The sequence below is a fragment of the Rhinopithecus roxellana genome, chromosome 12, assembly GCF_007565055.1.
Source record: "Rhinopithecus roxellana isolate Shanxi Qingling chromosome 12, ASM756505v1, whole genome shotgun sequence".
NCBI classification, from domain to species: Eukaryota; Metazoa; Chordata; class Mammalia; order Primates; family Cercopithecidae; genus Rhinopithecus; species Rhinopithecus roxellana.
The window spans coordinates 87897053-87924488 of NC_044560.1; the positions used below are offsets into that span (position 1 = coordinate 87897053).

General features: G+C 51.9%; 1 protein-coding gene across 1 annotated transcript in view; it reads right to left on the reverse strand.

Moving 5' to 3' along the window:
- GRIK3 (glutamate ionotropic receptor kainate type subunit 3) overlaps positions 1-27436 on the reverse strand; it is a 238654-nt gene that overhangs the window by 37608 nt on the left and 173610 nt on the right. The window contains exons 6-10 of the mRNA XM_010352665.2: positions 26228-26401; positions 25485-25628; positions 20006-20113; positions 16707-16820; positions 8096-8299 (exon numbers count right to left, since the gene is read on the reverse strand). Of these exons, the coding sequence (XP_010350967.1) occupies positions 8096-8299; positions 16707-16820; positions 20006-20113; positions 25485-25628; positions 26228-26401 (744 nt within the window). The remainder of the gene's footprint in view (positions 1-8095; positions 8300-16706; positions 16821-20005; positions 20114-25484; positions 25629-26227; positions 26402-27436) is intronic.

Genomic DNA, 27436 nt, shown 5'->3' on the forward strand with positions numbered 1-27436 from the left:
GTAGTGTGTCTTTGAAAACAGATCTTCCCATCACTCCTGCCAACCCACCTGGAGGCAGGGAAACCAGAGTTCATAGTGCCATGGCCATAACTGGGGTTGGGGGACAACTTCCCAAATCCATGTCCTTCTTCGCCCAAACCTCATCACCAGCTTCTGCTGCATAACCAGATGCCCTTCCTGGATTCCCCTGACTGCTGCTGGTGAAGTGGACAGGGCATGGCTAGCTCCTACCTCTCAAGTCTCCAAGATCTTCCCCCAAAGTTTCCTGGGCTGGGTCACAGCGACTCCCCACCGCTCTCTGATCTACAGGACCTGTCAGCCCAGGCCCCAGTCTGGGAGCCAGGGAAGCTCTTCCACCCATCCACATTCCTTGCCCAGAACACTCGCTCTTATTGAATATTTATATCTGTTCATATGTTCACAGATAATTGCCCATTTCTTCCACTAGAGTGTAGGATCTTGAGGATCAGGGAAGAGATCCTGCCTATTTTGTTCACCTCTGTATCCATGGCTGCTAGCATGGGGCCTGACTCGATAGATTTATTGAAGAAATGAATAAATCAGTCACTGGGAGCACTGGTGGTTTAAAAGAGACCCCCCCAGCAGGCGCTGTCTCAGGAGTGCCACCCTCCTGAGTTGGCAGGGCAGGGAAAGGGGAGTAGGGGCAAGGGGATAGCAAGTCAGAGAGAATATCTGTGGATGACCTGCCAGCTAGCTGTCAAACTCAACAATGAGCACTGTGGCCATCGATAATGTTGGAAAACAGCACCCTGAAAAGCCCACATATATCTAAATAGATGGGGAACAGGTGCTAGAAAATTCATGTCAACCAGTGAGTCATGTCCCTGTGGTTGGCACACAGGGCTCCTGAGCTGACGGATGTCTGACAGTGAGAAAGGGCGGGTGTGCCTCTCCCAAGCCTGGGAGAACTGCCTGGTTCCTGAGTCCCCATGGGGACCAGCCTGTGCCTGTCTCTTAGGAAGGCTCCATGGGATTTCCCTGCTTCAGGGCACACTCCAAAGGATGCACCACAATCTCTATCACCATCTCTAAAAGAATCCCCTCCCCACTCCCTGCATGTCCACAAGGGTGCTGTCTGTCCAGGGCCAACCCCAGCACAGTCCTGCCAGTGCTCTGGGACTCCATGCACTCAGCTACAGCCCCAGCCAGGCCCTGACCAGGTGGAGACTTCAGCAGCCTCCGCCATCCACCCAGGCATGTGTCTTAGACCTACCTGGGACATCTCTTCCTCATTCTTCGGGTCGCAGCCTAAGAGTCACTTCCTCAGGGAAGCTTGAGGCCTTTTCTTCGGGGTTATACTCCCAAAGCCCTCTATCTTCCCTGTTGCGGCACTGATCAAAATCTTAATGAAATCTCACTTGTCTGATTCATTGTTTGTCCCTGGAGGGTAAGGACCATGTCTGCCTGGGTCACCCCCACTCCCTAGTCACTGCCCCGGGTCTGGCACATTATCAGTGGGGGCTGGGCTCAGACCCCTCTCATGCAGACTTTCAGATCCTCTGGCTCTGGCCAGCCTCACGCAGGTCCAATCTGACAGCATCTCAATGCCTGCCCAACTGGCCACCTCTGGCCTCCAGCCCTGTGGCTTCTCATAGACGCTGCTGCAAGATCCCGATTGGCTCCCATGCTCACCATGCCAAACCCAGAATGCATGGGAGTCAGGAGCCAGTGGATAAACCTGTTTTCCCTTCCTCTGCTTACCCCAAGAGATGGTCCTGAGGCACACTTTGCAAGGCATTTCCAGGGTGCAGACTCATAGACTGAGAAATTAGTCACCCTCTATGGCAACCAGCTCAATAACACATCCTTGTGTTGCCTTCTTCCTTCCTGCCCCACATCCCTTGCCCTGCCCCTCATTCTCCCCCTGGCATCACAACCCCTAATTGAGTAATGGCATAATCCCCTGCCTCAGGCTCTGCTCTGCAGGCTCCCAGGCTGAGACATTGCTCAATAAAGTTTCATGGAATTGATGAAAGAACGAATGATCCTCAGCAGAGGAGCTTGTATGTTTCAGCTGCTCCTTCTGACCTCAGTTTCCCCCAATACTCCATCCCTGAAGCCCTCTTGCTCTCTTACACCTGTTTGTCTGGACCCGGATCCCTGCCAGGCTCTTTCCAGGCCTTTCCCCAGGTTGGTCTCTGCTCACTGAATTCTGGAGCTGACAGTTCTGCGGTGACTCTCAATGGGACCCCAAGTCCCTCCTGCACCCCTCACCTATTTCCCTGGTTTCCCCAGACAGACCCTGGAGACATCCCGAGCTCCCCCAGGGCTCCACAGTCATTGCTCCGGGCAACCTGGCTGCTCCAACAAGAGTCCAGCTTTGCAGTTTCCCCTGCCCTCAACTGCCCTGTCCCCTCCAGGATTCTGACTTGCCCTAGGGGAGCTCCCAGAAAGCTTTGCTTGCAAGTGTGCTGGCCCAGCCCAAAGAAGGTAGCTTGGGCAGAACATTTCCTGGCCACACAAACAAGGGTGTGAGGCTCCTCCTGACACCCATGCATGCGGGCCAGAACTCAGATCTGCTTCCAATTGGAAGATGGTGGACACAGTGGGCAATGGGGTCATGGCCTTGACATGAGACCCTCCTCTCACACACCACGGCTGGGAAGCTAGCTAGTCATGACCCCACAACAACCATGCCTCTGGGCAAAGCATGCAAGCCCATGTGTTCTCCCACGTATCCCTCATTCAGTGAGGCTGCTCTGTGTATGTCCAGCTCTTGCCAGGTGTTGGGACAGCAGCCAAGTTTAGCCCATCAGGTGCTCCCCATCGGTAAGAAGAATCACACAGGGAAATGGGCACTTCTAGCTGTGCCAGTCTCCCTGGTCTGCACTCAATGTTACTGGGAAGCAGAGGGGATGTGTGGGTGGTGCAACTTCTGCATAGGAAAGTGTACAATATGTTAAGGCTACCCGTGATGACTCCTTGTCTCCATTGTGTTCCATACTTCATCTTGGTCCAGCCCCATCTATGAGGCAGGGAACACTTCTTATCTGGCCATCCATACTGCAGTGAGATGTAACAACTTAGAGAAAAGAATGAATTTCCTGAGGCCTGCAGAGCTTTTATGCATCCCCATTAGCCTCCCTCCTGCTCTGATGCAGGGGGCTGGGAGAGCAGTCAGGACAGAATCCTGGGTCTCCGAGGGTGAAATTTGAGAACAGGAGCACTCAAGGACCCTGCTGGGGCTGACCTTGTACCCCCAGGAGGTCACGCTTGTGCCAACTCCTGGATGCTCATTCCTCATCTCCCTTGACCTCCTTGTGGCCAGTGACCCTACCCTCTTTCTAGTAGCCTTTCCTCCTTGGGCCTCCTTCACCTCACACTCTCCTGATTCTCTTCCTTCCCCTCCAGCCTTGCCGGCCTAAGCATCTTGTGGCTTCCACCCTTTCATCTGTGCCATTCAGGGTCCCACCTCAGGTCCTTATCTCTGCTCTCCCTGAGCAATTCTCATCTCCACCTCCCAGGCTCCCTGAAGAATGTGCTGATGACTCCTAGAGCTCAGCCTCCAGCCCTGCTCCTTCCTCCAAGTGCCCAGCCACAGAGTCAGTCATCTACGAGGACCCCAATCCCAACACATCCCAAATGGGTCTGTTTCCCAAATCCTCAAATTTCTCCAGGGGGCTTTTGATGTGAGCAGGACACCATCACCTCCTTAACTGTCCTAGTAGAATTCTACACCCTGTCCGTGATGCCTCCCTTATCCCCGCCTCGTCCATCCAACCAATCGCCAGCCTCATCGGTTCCACCTGCTTGTCTGCTGGCTGTGCATCAACTTCCCTCCTTTCCTAGAGCAGCACTCTGAGTGAGGCCACCATGCTTGCCCTGTTCGGGTCCCAGCAATGGCCTTCATACTGGCTCAGGTTTGGCCCAGCAGCAGAGTGACCTTCCTCAAATGCCAAGTTGATGTCACTCCCTGGCTCCGATTCAGTGGGTTCAAATTCTCCATAGCCCTTGGGATTAAAGTCCAGTTCCTTGGTTCAGCACCTGAGACTCTTCAAGGCCTGCCTCTTTCCCCCTTTTCCGGCAGCAGCCCTCCTCTTGGCTCCAGGCTCTCCACTCTAGGGGTTCTGCCTCCGCACTCTCCAAGTGGGCTCCTGGGCACCTGGTGCCAGGACACAGAAGCTCTGGATGGCAGATGGGGACTCCCAGTGCCAGAAAGGGCCAATGCCCCAAGTAAAGTAAGAAGGTGGCACCTTGGTGGGTGCCTCAGTTCCCTATGCGTCTGATCAATGTGAGTCAGCTCCTCGAGGCTCCCTGTTTGGATCCAGTGGGGGTAAGGTCTAGGTCCTGGACTACTGTGGCCTGGCAGGAAGACCATGGGTGAGGGGCCACCCTCCCACCGCCATCACATTGAATCTTGGACATACTTTAGATAGGGAGGCTGTCCCTGGAAGGAACAGTGATGAGCGGGACAGCTTCTGTGTACTGAGCATTTACTGAGCACCGGGAACTCGGCGAAGCATTTTGGTGCCATATCTCATTAAATCTTCCCACCAATGCCGGGCAGGAGGCTCTTTTATTATCCCCATTTCATAGATATGGAAATGGAGGCCAGAGAAATGGAATAACTTTCCCTCTGTCAGCTGAAATGTGCTGGACCCAGAATTTGAACCCATTTTGGTTAGATTCCAGAGTCATCAAAACACGTGGGAATAATTTAAGGCACGGATGTGAGTAGAAGATTTTCGAAAGAGGAAACAGACAAGCAGGCAGTAAATATAGAGAGAGCAAAATTTGGAAGAAAGATGAGGGATGGAGGGAATAATCACTGCTCTGTCTGATCGTGTTTGTTGCCCTTATAGTTCAAGGCGATTTGGGGCAGGCAAGTGTGCCAGCAGGAGGCGATGCATCCTCTAGCTACCCCATCCTTCTCTGCAACCCTTGGAAGACCATGTGGCATGGGACGGAGGCGAGCAGGGAGTAGCCAGGAAGGGCTTTTTAAGTCCTGCTGGTCAGAGACTCCACCCAGGGCCTCCAAATGGGCCCCGGGGGGCAGATACTTACAAAGGTGGGCATTCATCATCTTTACGCCTACATTCAGATCCCTAATAAGGAAGTAATAATATTGCCAAGCCTTTACCATGCTTTCTATGGGCTAGGGAGAAGACTAATTATCTGACGACACTAATAAATGGTTATGATGTTATTAAAAATGGCACCAAGCTAGGATTAATAGGCTCATCAATTGTAGGGAATCGGGCTTAACAAGGTCTCCTGCATGTCCCGTCTGGCCTATAACCCTGATGAATACTGGGCTGCCCAAAGCACTGCTGGGCTGCTTGGAGGCCGTGGACGACACTCCCTCCTTTTCCCAGCTGAGGGTCAGCTTAGGGAGGTCAGGCTGATGCTGGGGTTCTCTGATCATATTCCCTTGCAAACAGTTCTTCAAAGCTCTGGGGCCCCTGGAGATGTTGTGAGTGGTGAGGGTGGTCCAGCCCTGCTCACCTCCGCACACAGCCTCCACCTTCCGCGTGATCCTCCTTCCCCCTGCCCAGCTTGCCTCTGCAAATGACAGCCTCAGAGCCTACCTGGAGCCCCAGACTCCAAGTCCCACTCATAAACGCAGGGGAGTGGATAAGATGGAGATGCCTCTGGGACCTGCTGACTAATTTCCATAATAATTATAGTTATTACTAATAACGGTGACAACACCACTCCCTTCCGTTTATATTGAATTCTACAATCTAGAAGCTGCTTCCCCACCAGTTGTCTCCTCTGAGGCTCACAACAAGCTGTGAAGGACATGGGGCAGGTATTATTACTCTCACTGTCAGGTTAGGAAAGTGCAGCTCAGGGAGATAAGGGGACTTCCTGAAGCCTCCTCCCCAGCCTCCAAGGAATAGTTATGAGGATAAAAATAAAAACAATAGTAAATACTGACATGGTGCTGACTATGTAATACACTATATTAACTTAGTCCTCCCAATAATCTTACGAAGTAGGTCCTATTAATATCATTTCTCTTTTACAGATGCAGAAACTGAGACACAGAGATGTTAAGAAACATCCAGGAAGGCACAGCTAGTAAGTGGAAGAGTCTGAATCAAACCTGGCTCAAGTTCATGCTCTTGACCATTTTGGTCTCCTATTAGACTTCCACAGGGGCCCAATTTGCTGGGGACTAGGAAATGACTCCATTGGGCCAGGCTCCAGCCTTCATGCCTTGAGCTCCAGCCCCTCCCTACTTATGACCTCCAAGGTCTCTGCAGGGCAACTCCTCTCAGACAGAGGCAAGGGGGCTTAACTGAAGTCCCCGATGCTGCCTGCTCCCATCCTGGAGCGATGAAGTCATAATAAACCTTTGGCTGGTGCTCTGTGAGTTGTGAAGATCTCTGCATGAACCTTCCTCTGTCCTGCCCCTGGGGTCAGGATGGTTCTTTGTAGAAGCTGGAACACAGGGCTACAAGGCAAGGAGCCTCCAAATTCTGGCTCCACCATTTCATCTCTCTCTGCCTCAGTCTCTCCATCTGTAAAATGGGTGCTAATAACAGTACCTGCCTCACTGGGCTGTTAGAAGGATAAATGGGAGAAGGAATCTAAGGGGTCCAGTATGGATCAGGTCCTTGAATTCAGCAGCAACTCCTTGATAGAAAATGCTGCAGTCAAGTTGAGGGCCCTGAGCTGGAAGGCAGGTCATGTTTATTGTGTGCCAGGTAAGCCTGTGGAAATGGTGCCTTATTTAATTCCTCGAACAACCACAGGAGCTATGGTAGTTGCTAATTACTCCTATTTCAGGCAGGGCATGTTGGCTTATGCCTGTAATCTCAGCATTTTGGGAGGTCAAGGCAGGAGGATTACTTGAGGCCAGGAGTTTGAGAACAGTCTGGACAATAAAGTGAGACCCTATTCTCCACCGAAAAAAAAAAAAAAAAAAAAAAAAAAAAAAGCGAGGTGCTGTGCCTTGTGCCTGTAGTCCCAGCTACTCAGGAGGCTGAGGCAGTAGGATCACTTGAGTCCAGGAGTATGAGGCTGCAGTGAGCTGTGATGGCACCACTGCACTCCAGCTTGGGTGATTCTGTCTCTAACAACAACAACAACAACAACAGCAGCAACAACAACAACAACAACAATTACTCCTATTTTAGAAATAAAGAAATTGAGGCTTAGTGATATTGATGAACTTACCCGGTCACACAACAAAACTGAGGCTTGAACCCAGACCTGCTGGGCCACAGCCTGGGCGTCTGAGAACTATAGTGTGTTTGCTCACAGCATCTTACCAGGGTCCCTCTTACTGAACTTACTCTGGGCCCAGTCTTGTGCCACTATGACAATGATCACGTGAGGAAGGGGCATTAACATGCCCAATTTACAGATGGGGAAATTGCTCAGACAGGTGGAGCGACTTGACCCTGTTCACAAAGCTAATGAGGAAGAACTGGGACTCGAGCCTAGGACCTCCTGATTCCTCCCTTGCAGGAGTATCCCCAGCCTGTGGCTTCTCCCTCTTCCTCCCAATGTCCCAAGAAGCCCAGGACCCCCACCCCCCACCCCCTACACCTGCCTGCTTGGTCTCCCAGCTGTCTTCAGTCTACTCCTGATCCCAGGCAGAGGAAGAGGCTAACTCCTTGGTGCTTCCAGCCCGGCCCTGCTCATCCCTTCTTCCCAGCTCTCAGCTTCCTGGACTCCCACTAGACCCAGAGTTACTTAACGCAGTGACAGGCTTCTCTCTGCGTCCCAGAATTTGGTGAAGTGTCTCGTGTGGGTGCCTTGCCCCATAGCTGGGATGTCCTCTGGTGGCTTTTAAAGGAGCAGAGGATACCAAGAAGCTGCAGGCCTCCAGAGCTAGTTCATCAAAGATGCCAGTGGGGCTGGCTCTGAATCAGATGGGTGCCAGTGCATCTTTGTGTGTATGGAGGCGAATGGCGTTGGGAGCATGAGCAAGGCAGCCCACAAGAGCTGGGGTGCACTTCTTCAGCTGAGGCTCCCCAGTCCTCAAGGTCATAGCATTCATCTCCATCACTCCTGTCCCCAGGGCCTTCCTCTGCCAGGCTGCCCAGCCCTGTGGTGCAGACAGCACTTGACCGAGCCTCCCCGGGGTCCTGCGCCCTCCCGTGCTCCCATCCATGCTTACGTGGTCGATGAGCTCCTTGACCATGCCGTTCCACTGGCCCTTGTCGTCCTGCGCCCCGTACTTGCCATCCTCCACAAGCCGGATCTCGTAGGAGAAACCAAGGATGTGGGCTAGCTCCTTTAGCAGGTCGATGCAGTAGCCCTCGAACCGGTCGTTCCCATACAGCGTCCTGTCTGACTTCCGAAACATGACAAAGGGCTCCTCCTGCAGAGACAGATGGGCAGGGAGTGACAAAGACTGAGGGGGTAGGGCGGAGGCAGGCTTGCACTGGAGAGTCAGGGCTAGGACCTCTGCTTATGTTTTTATAAACCACTTAGAGTGGCTTAGATAAAGGGCCCATGAAGTCAAGAGCGGGAAAGTACATGTCCTGAGAGCCAGCTGGGGGCCTCACAAACGGCTACCTGGTACGGGGTGGGAGCTCAGTAGGCACTTCCTGATTTAACTGCCCAGTGGTTACAGAGCTAGTGAGCGGTGGAGCAGGGCTTTGAACTGGAGACTGATCCCAAAGCCCATGGTCTGTTTGCTGCACTAGTAATAGAGGCCAGGGTTCTCAGTGTGTGGTCCCTGTACCCGCAGCATCAGCATCACTCGGGAACTCGTTAGAAACACACATTCTCAGGCCCCACCCCAGACCTAATTGAACTAGAAACTCTGGGGAGAGCCCAGCGATCTGTGTTTCCATCCTTCCAGGGAATTCTGACGTCCACTCAAGTCTGAGGACACTGCTGTAGAAAGCCCTTCAGAAAGCCGTCTGCTCTAACTTCTCTTCCAACTCCAATTTAAAAGATTAGATTTACACGCTGCCGGATGCTGTTCTCTCTTTCCAAGAACCTCCTCACGCCCCTGTGTTAGGATCCCAGGGGAATGATTACTGGTAACAGGGACAGCTCATTGGTATGTGGCTGTGCTGGGCACTGGTCAATTAGCAAATGAGTTTATGCCCATGGGGGGCACAGAGTCCAGCAGAGCCCCAGAGCTCAGCAGACAGGAGCTGGTATCGCCTCATTTCACCTTAATGTCAGCCCTCTGGGGTGGGTATGAATAATCCCATTTTATAGATACAGAAAGTGAAGTTCATGAGGATATGTGACTTGTGCAAGCCCCCCTAGCTGTCAGGGAGAGAAGATCCGAATTCAGATTAGTGTGATCCCAGAGTACAAGTTCTGTGCCTGAGGCCCTGAGACCTACGGTGCCCCTCCCTCGGGGGCAGGTGATCCCTAGGAAGATGCTTGTGCATCAAAGATGCCTGTCCCATGCCAGACACCCCATCATCCACCCCCACCACCCACCACAGGCTTCTTCCTTTCTGGGTGATGGGGAGCCTGGGACAGGATTTGACCAGAGCATGACTTTGTCTGATTTCTCATTTAGAAACAAACCCCTGGCAACCCTGCAAAGAATAACTGGGAGAAGAGGCAGAAGGGCCAGTGGAGAGAGGCGATCCACTTCATCCAGTCGAGACACGCAGCGTGAGCAACTGTGGGCTCTGATGCAGCAAGGTCTCCGAATCCAGGTCAACACGCAAGTCCACGCTTCTGCCAGCACCATCTACCCGGCTTCACTCACAAAGCCCCATCCTGCGTCCGTGATAGATGTGCTGAACTCTCAGAAAATTCAACACAATTGAGTTCCTACTCTGCACCAGGCACTGATTTAAACTCTTTGTCACAGACTGTTTGATTTAAGCCTCACTAGCTTGCAAGATAGTAACACTGTTCCCATGTGATAGATGAGGAAAATTAGGCTCAGAGAAGCTCAGTAAGTTGCCCAGAATCACACAGGAGCTGAACTACAGAGATGGGATCCAGTTCCAATCCTTCTCAGTCACCTGCACCTCTGTTTGGCTTGGCTCTCCTGTCTGTTCCCTGGGGTCAGATCTTCCGGAGTTAATCTGCTTTTCCAGATCCCCAAATCAGGTAAAGGGCTGCCATCCTAGAGCCTGTTCCTGGACAACTCTAGTCTTCTTCTGACTCACCTGAACCTCCTTCCTTCGCCCCCATCCTGTTCCTGCCTATAGCTCCTAGGCCTCTTTCTGTCAGCCAAACGTCCCCAGACCTGCCTCAGCACCCCCATGTAACGGAATGCCTCAAGTCTTTAGTGACTGTATGACCACAGTTAGCTGACAGAAATGCATGGAAACCAGTAAGCTCATGTCCGCGTGCCCAGATTAAGGCACATGCTTAACTATGGAGGCACCTCACCCTTCTATCAACTGGCAGGGTCATTCCCTTGACCCCATAAACCCCTGGGTGGGATGGGCAGTGGAAGGCCCGGTGAAGACCCTCGTGAGAGGTCCTAGGAGCAGATGCTCATCAGCAGCCTCCTGCCAGGCTCCCGCTGTGGCGGCAGGCTTGAGTCTTTGGCCCTCTCTCCTAGCAGTGCTACTTCTCTAGATCCCATCCTGATCCGTGCTTGATCCACTGGAACTTTTCAACAGTCCTTTGGGATGCTTCAGAGAAAGAGTTGGTGGGGGTGGGACAGTCTCTGAATCCCCAAGTGATTCCCGACTATCCAGGGATTCTGAGAAAACCACTTCCCAGTCTAACTGGGTAGGAAGCTGACCCTCGGCTAGGCGCCATGCTTAATCACAGTGCCTCTCTCACTCGCCTTCCAACCAAGTAGGCAGCTCAACAAGGTTGGAGAAGAGTCCAGGTGGGGCCTGGGAAAAGTGCTGAGGCTGGAGGAAGGAGGACATTGGCTGGTTCACGCATTGCCTTCATGCAGATTCATCTCTGGGCAAAGCTCCTGCATCCTGGCATGGGGCCTGGCGAGCAGGGTCTTTTGGTTGATGCTCTTGTGCAATGGACAAGTTGCACCACTGCACCTGGTGGCCCTGACTTTAGCTGATGGAAAGAATTAGAGAGAAGGTACCATCTTTCCCAGAGGATCCACCAACCACACATAGAATCCTAGGCAAAATTCATCTCCTTCTGTAAAATGGGGAAAACAATAGAACCTGCCTTACAAGGTTGTTGTGAGGATAAAATGACTCAGTCTATGAAAAGCACTCAGAATAGTGCCTGGCAACTGTTAGCTGCCATTATTATTATTATTATTAATCATCATCATCCTTATCTTTTTCTTGTATGCTATTTGGCCGGTTACTGCAATGACCTTTGCAGCCTAGAGGCCACGCCCAGTGTCATCAAAGGTTAAAACTCATGGCTGATAGTGGAAAACCATTTCAGGAAAGGTCCCTGAAACAGCTCACTTCCTGACCCTGTCTTCACGCCCCTCCCTGGCCTGATCCTCTAAAATTAGCACTTCATTTGTGAAGTCACCACAGCCCCAGAATCTATACATCTCCATATAAATATGCTGCCTTCAGAGCAGCTGTAAAATGCCATTAATTTCGGGAAGTGCTTTGCGGATGGCATACATATTTAACAGCCAAAGCCCAGAGCATTAAAATGGTGCTCGCCTTAGTAATGTGTCTCTAGACCTGCAACATTTCCTAGGGGGTAATTCTGAACTCCGCCAACTACTTATTCATGGACTATTTCACAATTTATTACTGGAAATGTCCAGACAGCCAATTCACAAGCTCTCTCGGCTGCTAATCGATTGCTCAGTGAAGGTGCCCTCAATTTCATAACTTCACGCTCTCCTATTGCTCTGGGAGAACAGCCGTAGGAACAGGGGTAATATTTCTCTTCAACAAGTCACAGAAAACAGGGGTCCAGAAAAATAACCGTTTCTGACTTACCATTGCCAGGGCTCTTGGTCCGGTTTCTCTCTGATCACTTACCCCAGCGTGCAAGCCAGGCCTAGCGCTAAGCCTCTCCCAGTGACAGGGCCCATGGAGTTGGAAGAGGGAGACTTGGGGGTTATCCCCAATTCAGGAAGGATCCAGGGGTTAGCTACCTGATACCTGGGTTCTGAAGCTCCCTTCTGACAGGTAATATCAGCCCACAGTCACACATGCACGCATAAGTATACACAATGTCCTTGGCACAAATGCACCACATTTTCAGATGTCCTGTCTGCCTAACCCTTCTCAGACACAGAGGCCAAGGACATTGGACCTGAGGTCTTGGCTTCAGCCAGTTAGAACCAGCACATAGTATCAGGAGTCATGTTCTCCCAGCAGGAGGGGCCTAGAATGGTTCCCAGCCTGGGATAGTTCTCCCAGCCCACATTCCAGCCCCAGCTTTTTCCCCTCTCCTGCTGCTGGGTGCTGAGTGTTGGGCTTGCCTGGCAGGCAGTTGAGCCTATGTGGGTCACGATGTGCACACGGCACAAATTCACCCATCAGTTAGTATCCAGATACCCGTGTGTAGCTGGTCCCACACCCACCCACACACCCGCAAGCATGCCCACACCGTGGCTCACATCGGCAGCCAAACGAATCTTGAACCTTCAAAAGCTGGGCCCCGAAGAGTGGGCCGGGTGTGTTTTCTCAGTGTGTGAGCTGAGGTTTGGGCAGATGAATTTTTCATGAGCTCGTGGAAGAGTGGAACCAGAACAGAGGCTGGGGCGAGAGGGTGGGGGAGGGCAGGCATCCAGGCTCCTGCTGCTGCTGTTTCGATCTCAGGAATGGGGAAGGCTGCCAGTGGCTCTGAGGGGCCAGAAAGGGCAGTGCCAGGGTTCTGTCCATCTGTCTGTTCAGGGTAAGGTATCTTTAGCACCTAATGCTGGGAGTTCAAGAGAGGGGAGAATAGCAGGTAGGTTTGGGGGCAGCTCACACAGAGCTGCTGCTTTCTGCCACACCAGATTGCTGGGAAAGAAAGGGGAGGAGAAACTCCCCCTCATCAGGGGTCTTGGATCCAGTCCCTGTTCCCTAGAGGCAGAGCAGTTTGATGTTGTGTACTGGTACCTTAGGACCTGCCTGTCACTCAAAGTGCTGTTGCCCTGACAACATCCTCCCAGACAGGCTGGGGCTGTGCTCTCAGCAGAAGGTGCTGGCCCTACATTCAGGCTGCCAAGCATGGGGCTGGATTTTCAGCCACAGGGACTGGGGCTGGGCCAGGCTGGGCCACTCCCTGTCACCTTTTAGCTGTCCCAGAGAGCCCAAGCCTGAGAGCATTCCCTAGGGCTCCAAGACATGCAGACCATGCTGAGCCTTTTGGGAATATTCTCTGGAGCATTTGGAGCAACTCTAGTTTCAGGGGGCCCTAGACCAGTCCTTGCATGGGAGCGAGCATCTCTTCTCTCCCAGGAGACTCCGATGACACTTCCGGCTAGAAAGACTTTCTTGGAGGACCATGTAAAGACTGTGTCACATCCTCTGTCCCCATTAGGGATACTCCAGAGGTCATTCCCTCCATTCCCCTGCCTGCAGGAAGAGTAGGCTTCTCTCACTGCCCCATAGGGAGAAGCACACCTCACCCTCCAGTGATCTCTGGACACTGGGGATGGAGAGAGCTGAATCATCAGTCGCCCCCAGGCCATGTGAGTATTTGATACTACATCGTGGGGTTAAGATGGTCAGTGGCCCCATCCATGGGCGGCGGGATATCTGCTTCAGGAGCTGAGACCATGGCCAAGGTAGAAGGTGAGGTGGTGGTTGATCTGGAGTTCTATATCTCAGTAGGAGACTAGAGCTATGAGGAACCCATGAGGCTGCAAACCCTAATGCCTCCAAGAGCCAGCTGAGAAACACAACTATAAGAAGCAGCCCAGTGTAAACAAATAGGGAGGGCTGGGGGCAGAGTGAGGGACTATGGTGAGCCAGGGAATGGCCATGAACCTGGAAAGCATTCAAAGGCAAATTAAGTTTGTAACAGAACAGCCTGTGTTAGAGATCACCCCTGTGGCCATGGGCAGGGGTCTTTGGTGAAGTTCAAGGCTCTGCCTGTGGACAGAAGTGGAGGTTTTCTCAAGATCTCTCACTCTGCATGCTGTATTCAAGCTGAGTTCACTGGGGACTGGATTTGTAATCAATAATAATGAATAACAATAGCAGCTGTCACTTAGCACGCTGTGCCACTTTATTGATCATTCATCCTCTGAACTCCACGAAGTAGGTACGACTATTATCACCTCCCTTTTTCAGGTGGAGAAACTGAGGCACAGGGCAGGTAAGCAATTTCTCAGGTTCATAAGGCAAATCAACATCAAAGCCAGGACTCCTCCCCAAAGGTCTGTGTTTTTGATCATCAAACTGTTCTTTCCTCAGGTCCTGGTGGCACTGCATGTCCCAAAGAGCTGCTGGGGTTGTGTCTGCCCAGATACCTTGCAGCTGAAAGGCTGTGGGACAGATGGAGCTGTGACCAGGCTACAGGCCAAGACAGGTTCTCTCCTTTCCTAGCCCTGGGGTTCCTAGGAACCTGCAGGATACTGGGAATGCAGCCTCTGGGGATTCAGTGAGCACAGCAGGTCAGGGATCTTTGCAAGAAGCTGCAAGTATTGACAGAGAAGCTGTAAGTACTCACAGGTCAAGAGCATGGGGTGTCTCCTGGATTCTGCCTCTGCTTATGTAGCAAAAATCCCCTGTGTCTCTGCAGAAGGGTTTTATGCCCTTGAAATCAGGCTCCTGCCATTTTAATAAAATTTAACCCCATGGTCTTTCAAGGTGCTTATATTTTGTATCCTTTTGGTATATTACCTTTAGCTTGCCTCTTACTGTTCAGAGTATTGTTTTGTGACTGAATCACCTTAGCTCATTTAATCATCTCTCTTCCTAATCTCCGAAATCATCCTAGTTTTACCTTTTTTTAATCTTGCCTTGTGAAAAGTGTTTTATTTATATCTCACATTTTATGCAGCTCTGCTTTTAATCTTTTACCACCTTTTTATTATTTTATTTTTATCCTTTTATATTTTAGCTTTGTCACACTTTTATCCTTTCGCTTTTTGACATTTGGGTGTTACATTTTTTACCTTGTCTAGTCAGAGCTGTAAATTATTTAATTTTTCATCTTTCTTACTATCTTTCCTTTTTATCTCATTCCTTATCTTCATTTTCTCTTTATTATTTTCCTTTTAACCTTTTAATTTTGTTCTCTTTTTAACCCTCCTTTATCTTTTCTATTTTTATCTACATCAACATCCTTTTAATTGCACATTAGTCTTCATCCTAATCCCTTTGCTCTTGTTATTTGTTTATTTTCATCCTTTACATTTTTACATCACAGTTTTTTTTTTTTTTATCCTGTTCCTCTTGAGACATTTTTGCTTATTGGTTTTAGTAGACTGATTTTTATATTTGTTTAGTAAACAAAGTTGATCAATAAAGGCCAGCAGGATGTGTGGTTTTAGGGAAGATGCTAGTAGGGGTCTTGCCCCAAAGAGGGGAACAGGTGTCCCCTGAGACCACCTCCTCAGGCTCTGTCAGCAGCTTTTCTGGAGCTACCGTGAGATCTCTATCATCTTTAGCTCAGATCCTCTCAATCATCCTAACCCCGAGGGCTGATGGTGAGACTCACAGGCTCACATTTATCTCTGGATGCCGACAGGATGCCTGGTATCTGCCGCTCCCTGGGCTACCTGGAAGAACGGCTTTTCCCCCGTTATTTCCCTTCCTGTTCCATGACATCTGCCACCCAGCCCCAAGCACATACACAGTGAATCATCCCAGGGAGGAGGACCTAAGACCACCCAGTAGGGCATGGTTCAGCTGCCTCTGGGGGCACATGGGTGAGAACAAGCCCCATCTGAGCACCATGGAAGGGGCCAGGTATAGGGTGACCAGTCTGGCCCTGGTTCTGCTCCAGGGCAGCTTCACTATATCCAAGCCAGGTTGAGCTCCGTTTTGTGTAGAGGATTGACCCCAGCATGTGGTTCTTATAAACATATTTGCTTTATTATAAGTAGGAGCTGACTAGAGCCAGCATTGTCCTCAAAGGATCTTCAGTCATAATTCACCAGGCTGTGACTGGGCTGCCTCTCCCCAAGATGGCACGACTTGAGCCCCCAAAAGCAGGGCTGTGTCCCTGAGAGGATCTGTCCTGAGTCTCTGGATACCCCTGAGGCCTTCCAGGAAGGACAGGCACACATGGAGCTGGCACAGCACTGGCAGCACAAGGAGGCCAGCAGCCTGGGTCTGTTCTCCTGCCCATGTGTGAGCTCAAAGGTGTAGAGAGCCCATAGGAGGCCCCCAGAGTTGCTTCTCAGGTTGAAACGGGTCAGGAGAAGGCAGTGCTATTCAGTTGGGGAATGGAGAGAAGATGGGGTGTGATTCCAGTCAGGGGGTGTGGCGGTGGTTGACAGCTCTCAGAAGGGCCACCGTAGAATGCGGCATGTGTACAAGCTCCCAGCACCTGCGGGGCTCTCGAGGTGTGGCCACAGCACCCACCACAGCTGGGGTGACTTGTTGGAAAAGTTTTTGCCTGGGAACTGGGGTGGGAGAGGCGGATCCTCACTGAGGTTGCAATGGGCAGTCAAACCTCCTTAATTCCACTTAATATCCAGCGTGGTTCCTACTCAGACATCAAGGAACTGGGGAGTGAGTGGGAGTGAGATGCAAAAGCACAGCAGCTTCCGCCCGTGGCAGTGAGCAGCACTGCTGCATTCCAGCTGCTCTCTAAAAGCTTTCTGCTGACTCTAAATGTCTCCACCTACCTGCAGCCTCCATCTTCTGGGTGGAGGGGATAGAGGGGACTCTTCAGCCCAAATGGCCACCCCACCCCCAGGTTGGACAGTCCTTCCTGCAGGGGCTGCAGGCTCTTACCAGCACTGTGGTGACAATGAGTGATCTGTTTGTCAGAGAGTCGGTGACATTAGGACCTCGGCCTTTGGCAACCTCTGTGATGTTGAGCCCGTCGGCAGGACTCCACACTCCAACCTGGATGGACAGACAGACAGAAAACAGGGTGTCGAGTTCTTGGTCTACCCATCCTTCCTCCATATCAACAATGAGACCTTCATCTCATTCCCATTCATCATGAGTCTCATTGTCATGATCATCATCATCATCACCACTGCCACTGTGTTTCCAGTTAACCGTTCTGGACGACATCCCTGCTGCTCTCCCTCCTCTCCTGACAAGGGTCCCAAGGTGTTGAATCCCCGAATTCTGCCACCTCCCTTGATGGCAAGCCCATCACAGCTGAAGGGAAAAATGCAGAGAGAGACAGTAAATGCAAAGGCAGCCACAAGGGTCTCAGGGCTGAGCAGAAGCCAATCAGGGGCTCGAGGGAATCAGGGGTCTATGGTCAGTTTCAGGTCCTGCCTTGGGACAGTCTTTGTGGCTGTTTGGGGGTGGCAGCACAAGGAGGGAATGGACCTCACTGGGAAATGCTGCTGGGTTTGGAGGTGGTTTGCTTTGTGGTTTTACGTTTAAAACTGGCAGACACCCAGACCAAGGTGGAATAATCGCTCTCCCTACCGCGTCCTTGTGGATATTAGGCCTGAGGCTAGAGGTAGAGAAGGAAAGGTCAAGTTTAGAAATCATCCTAAAGCCCTGGGCCTCTTGAAGATCATTTTTGACCTAGCTCTGGCCAGCTCTGCCTGATTTCAGCTCCTCTCACTCAAGGAAGGTTTCTGCAGGCCCACTCTGTCCTTGGCCCAGTTGGGGGGTACTCAGGACACTTAATCAATTAAACAGAGAGGCTGAATGCAAACATCCCATTAAGAGAGCTGTGCAGAGCAGATAGCAGAGAGACATGTAATTATGCTTGGGTAATTCTGCCTTAATCCTCCCAAAGCCACCGGTTGGAGCTGGCTGGATCAGCTATGACCCGGCTTAGCAAACAGAAGTGATAATATGAGAGGCAGAGTGGCTGTGTATGGGAGCTCAGCATCCTCTCAGGGCAGGATCCCTGCCTACGTGGACCACCCAGGGCCATGAGGAGAGGAAACAGGCAGACGGCATCAAAGAGGCTCTTCTTTTAAGTGGGCTGAGCTCAGAGCCAAACTCAGCTTGAGCGTGCCTAGCAGAGCACCTGGGTGCAGGAGGTGCTCGGCAAATGTCTGTTCGGAGGCCAGGTGAAGAGCACAAACCTTCACTCCAGCAAGCATCTACTGAGCTCCGACTGCATGCCCTGTTAGATTCCAGGTGCTATGGGGATGTGAGGCCAGTTAGGACTGAGGAGGACCCAGCCTGTGGAGGCTCTGTGCTCACAATCTGGGTGGCTGTGATCCGGGGCTTCTGGTGAGTGCCTCTGGCAGGCTAACGTCCGCCCAGGGATAATAGAGCTTTTCCTGAGTATTAGCTATGGCCAATTTGAACCAGCTGCCTGGAGGGCTGTTTGGACAAGATTATTGCAGGTGGGCTCAGATGGAAAGAGTACTCGAATGACGGATTATTGATGCCTTTTATGGCACGAGGCGGGAAGTAGTGGAATACATGCCACCTAATTGCCCTCCCTAGAATTTTAGGTTATGCCTAGAGATGGGTAACTGAGAGAGCAGAAGTGGGACAGCTACTTGAGTGAATACTGCATTCACTCTAGCACTGCCAGAGGAGGAAGGGTACTCTCCATCACTGCAGGAGCTTAAATAGAAGCTGGAAGATCTCTTGATGAGAACTCACAGAGTTTGTGTAGGGTTGACCAAACTGGCCCCGATGATCTTAGAAGGGGAGGCCATAACCCCTGTTATTAAGGGACTGATACTATATATGGCGTGAAATAATTACAGAGTAATAGGGAGGCTTCCCCAGCCACCTCCTCCCCTGCACAGTGGCTCCCATGAGTCGCTGGGAAAGTCGGGAGAGACTGGAATAACTGTGGCCACAGGTACAAGGAGGACAGCATTGAGCTAGGCAGAGCCAGGCCTTTGCCTGAGGGACAGAGGTCACATCTTGCAACCAGGACAATTGTGTGGGCAATAGCCTGGAGGTACAGGAGGGAGGGAGCATGATGGAGCCATGGGTATGTTTCAGGGAGATGTGGAAACGAGGCCCAGAGAGGCCAGTTGGTGCATTTCTTGGAGAGCTGAAGTTTAATGACTTGGCACTAGGGAGCCATGGGCAGTTTTAGAGCAGGGCAGAGCTGTGCTTGGGGAAGCCTCATCTGTGTGTATACTCCAGATGGCTGGAGGGCTCAAGAACCAGAGCGGCATGTTAAAATAATCCACATAAAAGGCTTGAACCTGGGCACTGCCAGGGTGGAGAGGACAGAAATCAGTCTTGAGGCCCAGAGGCGTCTGAAGTGGCCCCTCCACTCTGCTGGCTTCTGCTCCCTACATTTCATAGACAACAACTTGCAGGGTTGTGGAGGTTCCCTTGTGGCTCCCAGGGACCCACTTGCTGGAGACAGAGTGTGGCTGAGCCCCCGGACTCCAGGTTCCAGGGGATGCTGTGAATTGAGGGCTCGTATTAAATCTCCCTTCTTGGCCCAGCAGCCTGACATTGACAGAATATGCTGAAGGTTCCCAGGGACTGGGATTGGCCTTATTAAAACATCTCTATGTTAGCCAGATGGGAGGCTCCAGCCCTAGGCAGGCCCGCTTTCCTGGTCCAAACTCTCTGGAATCGCAGAGGCCTTAGAATCCCAGAGCGAAGGAACTCAGAATCCATGTGCTTCAACTTCTTTCCAAGGGTAAGACTCACCTTCAGTCTCCCAGACACGCAACTGCTCTATCTTTGCTTAAATGTCTCCAGTGACAGTGAGCTCACTACTCACAGGGGAGACACTCTCTGGTTAGAAAGGTTTTATGCTTTTTGTATTCTTAAATTTTTACGCAAGAACATGTCTGTCCTTCTGCTCCATGACAGCCCTGCAGGGGCTCAGAGACAGTCCATCCACCCCATGGGCCTTTGTCATGCTTCCCAGGTTAGGCATCTCCGGCGACCCTTACTCACAGAGTGACACGTGGGTGTCTGCCGCAGCCAGGCCACTGACTTCTGTACCCTCCAGTCCAACCAGGCCTTCCTGTTCTCTGACGGGTCCCCAAGAGCTACAGGCTACACTGGAATGAGTCAATTCCTGAGGGGCAGCTGGACTCTGTCTTGCCCCTTGCCTCTGAGCCTCTGCCTGAGGTCTGCCTTGCTCCTCCACCTGCCCTCCCTCTCCTGAGACCACGCACCTTCTCCAGGCCATCCTCTTTCAGGCTGATGATGTCCAGATCAAAATCCGTCCGCAAGCCACTAGTTTTGTTGAAAACAATTCGTCCAGTTAATCCTTCCCATTGAGCCTGCGGAGGGGAGAGGGCAGAGCGGCAATTCCTCGGGCTCATAAATCATCATTCGGTACAACTGTACAATGCTTCATTTTAATTACTCCTTGCACTGATACTGTTCCCTCAAGACCATGATTAATTAATAATCACCTCCATCATTGCTCGGGCTGCGGTGCGAGCCAGCGATTTCCATAAATTCTATTATGCTCTTTAGCCAGCTTTACATTTGCACCTTCTCATGTACAATGCACCTTCTCATGTACAACATCGATCTTGGATGCGCTCAAATGAGTCCCTGCCCTGAAGTCATGGGAAGGGGGAGCCCATGTCAGATCCTGGGAGACAGGCAGGGAGGCAGGCGGGCAGAGGTGGGACAGGCAAGGCCTGCCAAGAAGCAGAAAAGCCAAAGGGCCAAGCTGGCCTTGGCTGTAGAACCAGATGTTTGGCGTAGCCCCCTGAAAGGCAGGGGAGACTGAAACCGTCCCCCGCCTCCCAACTCCAGCCCCATGTGTGTTGTGGTTAAGAACTCCGGGGTCTGAATGCTGGGTCCAACCACAATTAGCCATGTGACCTTGGGTATTTCATATTACCCCTCTGCCCAGTTACCTCATCTGTAAAATGGAACTAATCATTGTGTACATCTTACCAAATGCTGTAAGAGTGAAATGAGATAAGCCATATAAAATACTGAAAATGGTCCCTGGCACAAGATGAACCCTGAATACATGGTAGCTTTTTTGTTATTTTTGTATCGTCATTAGCATCATTAACAGAGAGAGGCAGCCAGAGGTTGGGGCAGACCTAAAGTGAGAAAAGCTCCATCTTCTACATCAGGGGTTAGCATACTATGGCTGGAGGGTCAACCTGGCCCCTGGCTAATTCTGCAAATGGTTTATTAGCTCATAGCCATGCCCCCGTGTTTATATACTGCTTTTGTGCTGCAACTGTGGAGTTGACTAGTTGCAGCAGAGACTGTGTGGCCTGCAAAACCTAAACTATTTTCTATGTGCCCGTTTACAGAGAAAGCTTGCCAACTTGATTCTAGATAACATCTTTCCTGCGGGCCGAGAGCATTGAGTCTACAAGGTCCTTTCACATTGTTCACGCCTTGTAACCTCCACAGCAGCCGTGGGAGGTGGCCATGCAAGGATCATGATTCCCATTTTACAGACGACGAAGCAGACCTCAAGGGGCTCATGGGTCGTCCGAGCTCACAGAGTAGAACAAGAGGCAAAGCCAAACTAGAACCTGGGATCCCAGGGCCCTACACTTCAGTCTGGACCTGTTTCCTTCCTCCAAGAACTTAGGATGGCAGCTGGTGCACAGTTAAATACCCGAGCCTTCTGTGTCAGGGGCAAGAACAAGGCCCACACATCCTGGAATCCTTGGGAACAAATGTGGGCTTGGGAGCAAGAGGAGGGGAGAAAATCTGGGAGCTCACACAGCCAGCCTGGGCCAGAGAGAGGGTGGGGGAGGGAGGGAGGATATCCAGAGAAGAGGCACGGGGCAATGGAAGGAGGTCTGAGTAGTGAGAGCCTGGCTCCCAGTTCTTGCTTTGTTGTTAACCACTCCGAGCCTTGCTCCCTTGCAGATTCTGAATCGGGCTCCACAGCCTCTCCCTGCGGAAAGCCCCCAGCACCCATGCATACACTCACAGTTCAACCCACAAGGTCATGGGTCCACAGTTCTCTGGAGTTTTATTGACAAATCCCAAATGAAAATCCTTAGACATCTCCATGCACATGGGCAGCTCTAAGACACTTTTACAGGTAAATGGGTAGGTGGGTAAATGTGCATAAAAAGTCAGGCAGTGGGGCCATGCTTTGGAGGAGAGGGAGGCTATAAAACCAAAGTGGTTAGAAAGTGGGCTCTGCACAAACAAAGCAACCACTCTGAGCTTCAGGAAGAGATAAATTACCTACTTCACAGGTATAAAAAGGCATATAGAGTGCTGGGCACAGTGCCTGCATACACGATCACAAGGATGTGACAGAAGTTATTATTTCTCCTTCGTGGCTTCCCTCTGTTCAGCTCCCTTAGATTAGGGCTGGCCTCTGGCTGGGAAGGGAGGACCAGTCACTTGGGCCCTGGCCCAAGGCTCCAGTAGAAAGCTGGTCACAGAGGGTTATTATCCTTCCCCATATGAGCTCATTCAGTTCTCGCTGTGACCCTGCCAGGTGGGCATCAGCATTGCCCCCATGTTCCAGATGTGGACACTGAGGCTCAAAGAGGGACTGAATGATGCAGGTCTCAAGTATTGGGTGGGACAAGACAGATTCGCTGCAGTAGCGACGCTGAAAGGCCTGGGGTCGAGGCACCCAAGGTGGAGTCAGGGAAGCTTACATGGCGCCTAGGGAGCTGGGGACCGTGGGGTCGGGAACAGAGATTAAAAGATGCATCAGAGAAGGTAAAAGCCACTGTTTATGACTTCACAGGGAAGCTCAGCTTCCCTCAGGCTGGCTCCCCAGTCCCTCTGTCTTCTCTCCTCTGTGGGCCCCACGCCCTCAGGCTATCTCTTGGCACCCAGGGGAAATCACAGCAGGTGCCTTCAAACCTGTACTGTGAGGAAAGCCTTCCTGCCTGTCAGCTACAGAGGCATTAAATGCCAGCAGGTGCACGGCCTGTCTGTGGGCGGGTGGGCAGGGCAGGCCAGGGAGTGCAGACAGCTCCTCCCCGTGACATTTCCTGCGCTGCCCGCCCCCTCTAGCCACCGCTCAGGACTTGCTAAATGAAAGATGCTTCACACGCTCTGAACTCCGGCCTGGTATTTTCCAGCTCCGCTCGGAAATGCCAAGTCTTTAAAATGATTTACTGTCATGCAATCAGATGGGGAGACGGGCAAGTTGGAAATGGTCTGAGGGAGGACTGTGCTGGGCTCGGGCAGGCATCTGAGCTTTGGTTGTGGCCAGCTGTGGGACCAGAGGCACCACGGGGCTACTCTGGGCCTTGGCCACGTCCATGGACCTAAAATGGAGATAGGATAAATGTTTCTGAAAGAGTTCTGTAAGGGAATGTGAGCAGTGAGGGTCACTCATTGGGCCTGGGAAGGAGAACGGGCAGTGGTGAATCTGCTCCCCTCAGGGACTCACAGCTGAGCCTCAAAATTTCCAAGGGTTGAGAGGTGAAGTGTGAACAGGGTAGTTGTCCCTGAAACAATGTGGCCTGGAGATCTGGTAGTGGAACCCCATTAGCAAACAGGAAGGCACAGTGATAACAGTAGTGATAGCGGAAGTAACGGTGACGGCAGCCAACCTGTTCAGCACCTGCTATGAGCCAGGCGCTGTCCTTAGTGTGACACATGTGCTAGAACTCACCAATCCTCAGAACAATCTGATGATAAGGTGCTATTGTTATGTCCACTGGATGGAGGAGGACACTGAGGCACGGAAAGCTTCAGTAGCTTGTCTGAGGTCATGCAGTTAAAAAGTGGTGAAGCTTCCAAGTCACTTTTGTCTGGCTCCTAAGGCTTCCAAATTTCCCGTTTGAGCCAGAGGAGCAATAGGACCAAGCTGTGGCCTGGGACACTGAGACCCTCACAGTGGCCTCACACATGGCTGCTCAGCAGGAGGCCTGCTGAGGAAGGGGGTGCAGGGGGCCGAAAGTCAGGTCTCAGAGTTCCCTGAGAGCAAGCTGATGATCACCCAGCCAGGGCCCTGCTCAGGGCATTGGACAGTGGGATGTCCTGTGCAGTTTTGAGGGATGAGAAGCTGGATGAGAAGGGATCACCAGTCCCTCCTATACCAAAACATCTGGGACTGGAGTCCCTTCTAGGGGTGAAGGAACTACAGCCAGGCACTGAATTGATCTCTCACAATAACTGTGAGGTGGAGTTTGCCAGGTGTGGAAACTGACTCAGAGATGTCCCGTAACTTGTCTGAAGCCACACAGCTGGGAAGAGGTAGAGATGAGATCCAAAGGCACATGTGTGGTGCCCTAAAGCCTGTATCTTATCCACACTTATTGTTCTACTGTGTGAGAGGAGCTGTACTTGGTCTCATCTGGAAGCAGCAATGGTGAACTTGGGACGTCAGGAGAAGCTGCCCTCCCTCAACCCCCATCTAAGGTGGGGAGTTTCTCTGCTGTTTGCGCTTGTAGAGCTGCCTTCCTTTACATATGGGATTCTCTCCATTAGTGGTGTGACCTGATGAATGCCTCTCTCCCTAGGCTGTGCGTGTGTACAGGCGAGTCTGTTTTAGCCCTGTTGGGCCCCCAGGGCATAGCTGGGAGCCTGGAACCCAGCTGCCAGTGACAAAGTGCAATTGAATAAATGAGTGTGCTCCTAAGAAGGCAGTCAGCTTCATTTCCGGCCCGCTGTGATTGTTACAGAGAGCTCATCTATCCTTTCCATCAGGAGTCCCTCTAGAGGGCTTCCCCCACTGCCCTTGGTGTTGCCTTGGACATGGTCACTCCCTCTGGCCCAGGATAACTCTGCCTAGATCTCGTCCTCCCGAACTTTCTTTGTCTGTCATCTGCTGGGATTTGACTCTGGCCAGGTCCTGGGTTAGGTGCTTTGCACATAGTTTTTCACTGCCTTCCCAACACCGCCTTGAGGCAGGCACTCACTGCACCATACTGAAGATCAAAGAGTTAATCATCTCACCCAAGTCACGCAGCTAGTTGTCATGGAGCCAGGATGCAAGTTCCGGCCTTAATGTTCCCCATCCACAAAATGGGGACAATAAGCCCTGCCATCCAAAGCTTACGAGGACAGGGGCAGATGGAGAAGCCTTTGAAATAAAAGTAGGCACTGTGTGTTCCATGGTCTTGGTAGCAGGACAGGTTCCATGTTCTCTGGTTTCTCTAGAATCAGCTCCACTGATGGAGTTTTCCACAGGAGAGCTGGTGCCAGGAGAGGTGCGTCCCAGTGGGGGTGCTGGCTGGGAAGTTGGTCAGTGGGCCCATGATGTGAAGATGAGTTTGTGGGGCTGATTACTATGTATTGACCCTCCTCCTGCACTAAGCACTTTCCATGCAATGTCTAACTTCATCTGATATGCCCATGAGGTAGGTTATGCTTCATATACCCATTTCACAGATGAGGTGACTGAGGCTCAGCAAGGCTCTTCAGCTTGCCAAAGGTCATATAGCCAGGAAGCAAACACCCACATCTGTTGTACTTTCGAGCCCATGCTGTATCCTGCTGGCACTGCTGACCACCTGCTGAGCACTTACCACATGCCCAAGATGTATGCCCCTCAATCATACCATAAGCTTGGTCCTATGGAGCCCATTTTCACGCAGGAAACTGAGGCTCAGAGACATGAGGCAACTTGCCTGAGGTCACATGAATGAGAATCAGTCCTGCCTGACTCCCAGATCACTCTGCTGCTCTGCAGGGCCCACAGCCCCGGGGAGACAACCCTGGTGGGGGCTGCGGGGCACTTACCTCCTTGATGAAGTTCATGAAGCGGCCGCCAAAGCGCCAGGCCTTGTGCCGATGGCACTGTAGGGAGTTCACGGTCATCTGTGGAGCCCGCTGGTAGCACACGGACACGATGTGGACAGCGTCGTACAGTAAGGCTGCATCAGTCTGCAGGGAAGGGCCTGCCTGAGAGCGGCTCCCAAGGTCCTTTAGTCCTCAGCCCACCCTGTCCTGTCTCCCTTCTCCTCCCCTGCCACAGGGGCATGATGTCCTGGTGAGCGAACAGGACCGGAGGCCCTGGAGGTGACTCTGTCCACGCCTCTGAGGAGTGGCCAGGGTTGGCTGACTCTGTTGCTCTGCAGACACCCTGAGCACCACGTTCTGCAGCTCAGACCTTCTCCTGCCCACCCATTCCACCCCACCTCTCAACACCTAGGCCCTGACCACACCTTCTTCTTTCTGCCTCCTCGGCCTTCACACCTGTGTGTCACAGCCCGAGGTCCTCTCTGACCAGCATCTCTGGGCCTTATTCCTGTTCTCTGTGACCTTTTGCTTACGTGTCTGGATCCCCATCAGATGGGGTCCCTTGGGGAGGGACTGTCTGTTTCACATTTGTGTCCCCAGTCCCTAGCCTGGGGTCTGGCTGACACATGGAAGGTCTCAAGAAGAGAAGTGGTGGAGGGAAGAAAGAAACAAGAGGAAGGAGAGAAGAAGAGAAGGCAGGCAGGTGGGGAGCCCCTGGAATTCGCCCTGCCCAGCCACCGTACCATCATCACTCCATCCAGCAGGCCAGACTCGGCCCGGGGAGCTGCCTGCAGCCGCTCCATGGACCACTTCTCCACAATGGCCGAGACATGTGGGTTGTCCACGTTAAGAATCCGGAATCCCGTCAGGTTCACGCCTGAGTAGCGGTAGGGCTCCAGGTCTAAAGCATAGAGATCCTGGATAGAGAGAGGTTTGTGTAAATCAAGGCATGCACACTGCTGAGAACTCAGCCCCACCTCCTACCCACTCCCTAATCAGGGCCGCCTCAGGGCCTGAGGTCACAGCTCCCTGCAGAGCCCTGCAGGAGGGGTGCGGGATCTCGGGGTAGTCACAGGAGTACCCATAGGGATCACTGCACCTAGAGTCTGACTCAAAACTTGGGCAACTGACCCCCCCATGATAACCAGGGGATCTCAGCCTGTTTCTTCATCCACAAATGGGGTTCACTCCCCTTTCTAGGACCCAGTGAAATAGTTCACATAAAATACCCAGCCTCACATGCAGAGGAAGCTTAAGGATGCTGCTTCCTTTGAAAAGGTGAGACCTACTAGTTCTGGGTATCTTGTCACACAGAGGGAGGCTGAAGGGAGCATTTTATCCCCTAGAAGAGGATATTTAAAAATAGTCTTTTCTGCCTAGAACTCAAAAAGTACAGCCCTCTTCTCTCCTGCTTTTCCCCGGATCCCAGCCAGGATCTCCCCATCCCCTGCCTCCTAGGAGCAGCCAAGCAGCGGTCAGCCTGTCTGTTGTGGGCCAGGCAGGCCCTGCCAAGGGTCTAGGAGAATAGGGTCTCAATGCAGATGAGGCTGGCTCTAGCCCCGCCCTGTAGCTCTGGCTCTGGGGGCAGGGTAGGCTGGTGAAGGAAGGAGGCAGAGAGGGGAAACGGGTGGAGGGAGAAGCCAGGTGTCCCTAAGCTAGGAGAGATGGTGGCAGAGGAGGTTGCAGGTGGGAGTGAGGAACAAAGCTGAGCTCTGTCCTGTTGAAAACCACCCCAAACCTGGAAATCAGGCAGAAGGAGAGCAGCGTGTTTTTCCAACATGACAACGAAGCATGGTTTACCAGGCCTACCAGGACTACTTCATTCTTCTGGAGAATGCACCTGGGTTTGACCTTATTGTCAGCTACTCATTAAAAGCTTAGACTCTGGGTTAATTTGCATAATTTTGTCAAATAGAGGAGATACTCCCCAAGGTTGTGGTTTTATTGCCTTA